The 6986-nt window shown below is 46.3% G+C and overlaps 1 protein-coding gene across 1 annotated transcript; it reads right to left on the reverse strand.

Moving 5' to 3' along the window:
* Nucleotides 1-374: 374 nt before the first annotated feature.
* K441DRAFT_662292 (uncharacterized protein) lies at nt 375-3699 on the reverse strand. Its single transcript, XM_067649012.1, has one exon. The coding sequence runs from the start codon at nt 3642-3644 to the stop codon at nt 384-386; it is 3261 nt and encodes a 1086-aa protein (XP_067502548.1). The 5' UTR covers nt 3645-3699; the 3' UTR covers nt 375-383.
* Nucleotides 3700-6986: the final 3287 nt, after the last annotated feature.

The following is a 6986-nucleotide window of genomic DNA, read 5'->3' on the forward strand; positions in this document are numbered from 1 at the left end:
ATGTCGAAGATCTACCAACATTCTGGATAGCCATGATCTATCCAAGAGCACATTCATTACGCACATTCATTCCGATCCCAAAACGCCAGGCTACTAAACCGATTGAGGTCGCGGATTCCAGTGCTGCCATTGTGCAGCTCGAAGCATACGAACGCCAGACCACTGCCTCCCAAATCATTTCGCCCGCTAAAACTTAGCAGAGAGAGAAGCTAAGACGGCGCCGAAATGCCACTTTGATCGAAGACATTAAAAAATACTCGAGCAGATAGGAAATTTATGTTGTACAACGCGCATCCGCGCGGAAAAAATTATAATGAAAGGCGAAAGTCGAGTTGAAGCTCACGCACATTATTACAAGCCATTAAATCCAGAGAATGGTTGGCTCAATGCGTCTCCTCCACCTCAGTAAGCCATCTTCGAATTCCCTCCTTCAGAGTTGAGTCTGCCGTCGGCTTGCTAGCATTCTTACTCTTCCTCTCGCGTATTGAATCTGTATCCGTGCCCTTGTGGTCCTGACTCGCACGCTCAGCAGCGACGCTCTTTACAACCTGCTCTAATGCACCGAGCACAAGTTGTTTACATTCACTCCTTGGGATTTCCGGCCAGGGGGCGGCATCGGAGACAGATCTGCGATCTCTCCTACCACGGCGAGAGCTCGAACGAGATGAGGAAGCAGACTGCACCCGAGATGGCTGACCGCTCTGCGCAAGCACGCGTTCAACAGCATCCACCAGAGTGCCGTCCATATCCATGATTGGCTCTTCAATAAATGTTTCCTCTAGGTGTAGCTCCGTCATTGGCAGTGTAGGTGTAAGATTGGATTGTGTGTACGGATTGCCATACTGCGAACGAGCAGGACCGGAGATGCCGGGAGTGACACCTGATTGACTAGGTGTGGGAATGAGCTTAACAAGTCGGTGGAGACGAATGCGTTTGACAGTGAATGTGCGGGTGTCGGCGACTAAAGCCGAACAAACCTCGATCCATTTCTCTATAGGACCTTGTTCAAGAGTGGGGGTTGTTGCGGCAGTGATAGGAGTTGGCTCAGCGCTCATAGCACGTTTGATATCGCGCTCAAGATCGCCGTACGGAGTAACACCTTGTAGTACGAAATCAGCATGGAACTTTCCCAGCCATCCAGCAACGTTTACGGGTTGTTCAGTTTCCCGGTGAGGAAGAGAAAAGACTGATGATTGATCAAAACTAGACCCTTCAAGACTGGAGACGGAATGATATCCTCCTAGAAGAGGCGATTGCAAAGGAGACCCAAATCCCGGCAAAGGGATATCTACATCAATGACGCCATCATTCTCGTTAACTGATAGCTTTAACGGCGAATCAAGAGGTTTGGGTCGCTCAGGAATTGCTCGGGCGGCAGATGCTGGAACACCGCTAGATCCAAGAGGGCGTTGCTCTGGCGGGCTGTCTGCGGTCTTCATGGCTGATAGGTCAAATATTTCAAGATCATCTCCATAGATTTCGGGGTCTACCTCTAGCTCGTGCACCATTTGCTCAAGTGCATTGCGAGAAGGGTGATCTGCAGGTCGCTTGAAACCCATGCCCGTTATCCCCAGTCCATCGTCTGTTGACTGCAATATATCACTTTGATCGGTCGAAGACTCGCGACGACCACCATTGCTCCAGAAACTCATGAAACTTCCCCACCGACTAGCTGATTGTGAGTCAGTGCTTGGGCTGCTAATATGCCCACTAGAGCTTCGCTGCAGGGTATGCATTAAATTGGCTGATGCTAGACTCTCACTACTACCAGGGCGGTGCTCAGTGGTGGGACCAGACGAATTTGTTCGTGGAACGGTAAAATGCGCAACAGGTACTGCATTTTCTGGGGTGACAGTAGAAGTGGTAGCTGCGCTACTCTTGGATGTTGTCGCGCTGTTAGTTATGGATGGAATGACAAGGCTAGTTCGTATTGACTGGGTTTCCGAAGGATGCCGAGAATGTCGAATGGCTTCCGGGGGATCAGCGACACCAATATCTGGCTTGTCATCGGCCGACTCGAGCGTTGAAAGGCTATTACCTTTCGTGCCAGGAGGCTGCAGCCGCATGTTTGAATAGCTCTGTTTCCCTCTACGATTGATTGTTCGACGTAAGGACTGTTGTCGTGAGATTGGTACATTTGATGGCGGTGACTGAGAATAAGCGCGAAATGATGCTGAAGTGCTTGGCCTTATCGGCGAAGCGCCATCATACATCGTATGAGAAGATGATGGCAAAAAGGCTGCCAGAAGGAATATCAACCTTCGGGCAGCCATCTTGTCGGTTGACACAATAATTGTGCGACTTGAAATCGTCAAATCTTCGCCAATGTTCGACTTTTGCTGCTCGCGGTGGCGCTTCCGATACCATTTCGGACCTAGAATATTAAGCCACTCAGTGTGGTTCCCGAGAAAGGCCGTGAGCAAGTTGAAAAAGAAGAAATTCTGATCTCTTCCACCAGCCCACCTGCCGAGCCACCTTGCTTCTTCCCGCCAAACACCCCATCTACCTTGACCCGTTATTACCCGAGGAACCTTCATTCCACGCACCACCCTTTCTCCGGCTAGATCGGTTGCTTTCTTGATATCTCGGTCGAATGCTAGAGCATTAGATTGAAGTCTCAGAGCTCTGCGAGGCTGGAGTTGAATGGGAGGATCTCGACTGGACGAACGCACTGGCTGAACACGAGGTTGTTGAATGATGGGTGGAGATCCGACCTCTGCGGCTTTAAAGTGGGCAAGAATCCTTTCATGGATAACAGATTGAAGGCTAGTGAGTGTCCTTGTAATAACATCCCAATGCTGGCCGATTACGTCTACACGATCATCAACATCGCTGCTAAGCGAAGTGGATAGCAAGGAATCGACGCCAAAATTAGAGTCAACCAGAGCCCAGCCAGCCCGTCGGTCAGAGTCAAAAGAAGAACCGAGAGAGTCATGACCGTGTGTAGGGGCTGTCGTCTGGCTGCTCATCCTTTGGCCTAGATGGCCGGGGCGAGAAGGAGGTCGTGCAGAAAAGGGTGAAGCCACAGGAAGTTGGATAATAATGGTAATAGCATACATTGGCGTCTTTCGCGGTTTTGCTGGCCGCTGTGCTGTCCGGGCTGGCGCTCCTCCAGCGCCGGTTTGAGGAAAGGGGAATCCATTGCCCTTTCCTAACGAGTTCTGAGGTGTGGGCGTGTGAATATTGACTGAATCTAGTGGCTGATCTTCATCTGGAAGTGTTACGGAGAAAGTACGAGTAATCAGTATAGTTCGTCTTCGTGGCTCCCTTGACGGGATCTCTGACATTTCCGACACAGATCGAGGGAGCTCTGGAGGCGGATTGGAAGGCGTGTACGACTTTGCTAGATGGCTCTTCTTTCGACCTTCTGCTCTACCGAAGGAGCTTGTTCCGTCATGGAGGCTGGGGCTGGTGATACCAGGGTCGGCTGCTCTTGAATCCAGTGGGACGATATGAAGCTTATTGCTTGGACCTCTATAGCTCATCGCAGTGTTTCCAAACATACAATCCAAACATATGTTCACTAGATCCACAGATTCCTTTGTCCTACCCTGAGAATGTTCATCTATATTTGGCATTGAGGATATTGAAGATCCTCGTGTGCGGGCTCGCTGGAAGGCACCAACGGTTGGGGAACGCGGCATGTATGTCTCAGATGTTAGAGAGGATCTGCGCGCATGTGTTCCACCGAAAGCTGGGCCAGCCGTGTTCGATCCTCCAGCTCCTCCAAACAACCTAGCTCGCGGGTTTGTCTGCGTAGGTGATTCAGAGCGCGGAGGGCCCGGTTTCGAGTCGAAGAGGACAGTTCTCGGCATAGGACCAGACTCATCTTGGGCTATTATTATTCTGATATCTCTTGAGTGTTCCAAGTCAATTTCCCCTTGTGTCCCATCATACCCATTTCCGGGAGTGATAGCACCAATCGCCGACCCATTCGAAAGAGGATACGGCTGTCCCTCGAGATGGTACAGAGTGTTAGCATCGGGGAAAAGCAGATTACGCGTATGAGACTCTTCAGTGACTGATTCGATGAGCGTGGGTTGGCGAGTGACTCCTCTGCGAGAGGGATTGATTGAGTGAAGGAGTTGGCCGAGCATGTTCATGAAGCTGCTCAATCCATGCAGGCCTTAACAGTCGCAAATTTGGAGCCGATATGCAAGTGAAACACCAATATTGGGTGAGGCAGGCTGTCGGACGCCCATGGCCGTGAAGTGGAGCACACAGACGAGAGGTGTTCTGCTGAAGCTGGAGTGTAATGTCCCGAGGCCGGCGGCTGACTGGCAATGTTGTCACGAGGCAGGCGAAGTAGGCGAAGTAGGCGAAGACGCAGGCAGCTCGGACAGAAGGAGCCCAGGCGCGATTGTTGGCGGAGAGAAGAAGAATGAGGTCGCGTGGAGAATTTTGGATGTTGTGGGGATGAAAGCGGGTGTGGACAAGCTCGTTGCGCTGGTCTGCTTCCTCGGTGGTTCTCGGGTCTATTTCAAGAGAGGCGGTGAAGCGACGTTTATCGCCGGACCTGGTATGACGGCAATGCACCATCAGGCCAAATATTTGCTTCCGAAGATGCAAAACCCCCTTAGCCTGCGTGTTTGCCAGAAGTCAGCGTGATGTGTGCTCTGGGCTATTTATTAGAAGGTGAGACGATTGTTGTTCTAAGCACCTCTCCTGAGCACTTGTCTAGCTACATACTCTTGATGCTGCAAAGCCCAGGATTCAAGCTGTTCCACGCAGATCTCGTGGGGCTCTCATCCAACAGGCCGATCGCGATCACAGCTCGCTGGAACAAGACTGCTTAGGCTGAAGTCTGCCCGTTCCCTGCACGGTCAAGATAGGAAGCCGCCGGCAGGGACGAGGTGCCGGAGTTCTGAGAGAGCTCTCGGTGCAGTGATAGGCTGGAAAATCGCAAAAGGGCATAACAACGGCTGACAACTGGTTATAGATAGGGCTCACCGTTGCACAGGTGCGTACTATGGTATCCGGCATAAGTAATGTACATTGTCAGTGCGCAGTGGGGGCCAAGAGGCTTGAAATATATTTAATTACCAATCAGAATCTAGTAAATCCAGCAATTACTACGGAGGCAGCGGTAGAAGGTTCCTGGCCTCCCTACGCCACCAAAACGCCACCTAAAACGCTATATAAGTAAGCTTGGCATCCCAATTAGAAAGAAGGTTTAGAGGTTTAGAGCCTCTCTAAGACAGGAAAGTATAGATAGATAATATTACAATTAGTACCTAAGTAATTCTACTTTCTACCTCGTCCCTTTAGCTTCTTAATAACTTAGCCTACTACTATAGCTCCTATATCTACTTATACGGCTATTTAGGCCTAATAAATGTTGTATTAAGTAGTTCTATTAGTAGGCGACGTTAAGGGTTTCGCTGTAGTTCTAGAGGCTATTCTAGAGACTATTCTAAAGGTACTAAAGGTAGATCTTAGCTAGGTTTTTAAGCTAGTTTCTAAGCATCTTATATAGTAAAAATAGCAGTAAGAGTAGCTCTAGTAGCACTCTTAACTACTACTACCTTCTTTAAAGGAGTACGTTTCTTCTATAGCCTCTTTAGCTTTTGCTATAGCTTATTATTATCCTTCTTATTATAAATGTTCCGGACTTTATATTAGCAGTAGTATAACTACTAAGAAGAGATATAAATGGATTAGTTAAGATAGTATAGGAGGCGCTAGAACCGATCGAGCTATAGGATAAGTGTAAGCTTTTGCAGTGTGGGAATTAAACGAGCAACTTGATTGTAAATCTGTAAGGGTACTTTTGGTCCCTTACTCGGCTACATCCCGGGAGCTCTCAGGGGCTGCCAAGGCTAGCCTTCGGCTAGGCCTTGGCCACCCCTTATAAGCTCCTCGGGCTTGCAGCCTCCTTCCTCCCCCATCGGTTCGTCTCCGTACGAGGCTATTGCCTACTCTTTACCATATCGTCCTCTTCCATCGACTCCCTATGTGACTCATGCTCGGCTTGCCTGCTCCCTACCGTACACCCTGGCAATACTGCCTTACAAAATCTATGGAAATCAAGTGATATAAATACATGAAAGTAGACCCCGAACTCCGAAGCCCATGACTTATTTTAACCATATCCAAGACATATAAGGGTAGTACTAACGCTAGTGAAACAGGGTAATATGCAAGATCCGGTAGTTGGTTATAATAAGAAGTAGCTAAGTTATATAGCTAGTTACGTTATAAGTTTAAAACGTAAAAATATAGGAATATAGGAATATAGGAATATAGGAATATAGGATATACTAATATACTAATATACTTAGTATATTTCTTAGGCGCAGTATTATATATTTAAAGGACTATAGTTTCTATCTAGATAGTTCTCTTTATATAAATCTTAGAATATTGTTACAGTTAATCTATTAGGTAACCTACTTTACTAGTTATATTTATATTATTAACTTCTTATTTACCTATATACCTAGCCTATTAATAAGTCTACCGTAGTATTTCCTATAAGGCTTTATTATATTTTTACTACCTAGTTATAGTATTAATAAAAGTTAAATTATATACTACCTAAAGTATTAGTTATAACGCTATTTACGGTAGTAACTACTTTAGGATTTAAAGGGGATACTAGTGTAAGGGATAATAACTTATAAGTACTTATAATAAATTAACTTAGAGGTATTATAAAATAAAATAACGCTAATAATTAGGTACTACTCTAGTAGCTTTAAGATATAAAGAAAGAGAAGATTAAAATACTATTAATTAAAAAATTTATAGGAGAAAAGTATAAGCTAAAGGGATTCCTTATATAGATAAAGTTAAAGATTTAATATAAAGGAACTAAACTAGTAGAATTAGCGAATTAAGTGGCGTATATAGGACTATTCTTAATATGTTAGGCATTAAAGTAGTTTAAACTCCATTTTATAGAGATATAGATTAATAGACTAGCAACTACTAACTTAGAGGTATAGTATATATTTTTAAGTTAGAAAGGATTTACTAGTAGATTA

The sequence above is a fragment of the Cenococcum geophilum genome (assembly GCF_001692895.1).
Source record: "Cenococcum geophilum 1.58 unplaced genomic scaffold K441scaffold_29, whole genome shotgun sequence".
Classification (NCBI taxonomy): domain Eukaryota; kingdom Fungi; phylum Ascomycota; class Dothideomycetes; order Gloniales; family Gloniaceae; genus Cenococcum; species Cenococcum geophilum.

Coding starts and splice junctions, on each gene's coding strand:
- K441DRAFT_662292 (XM_067649012.1), bottom strand. CDS start 3,644: ATGCCGCGTTCCCCAACCGTTGGTGCCTTCCAGCGAGCCCGCACACGA.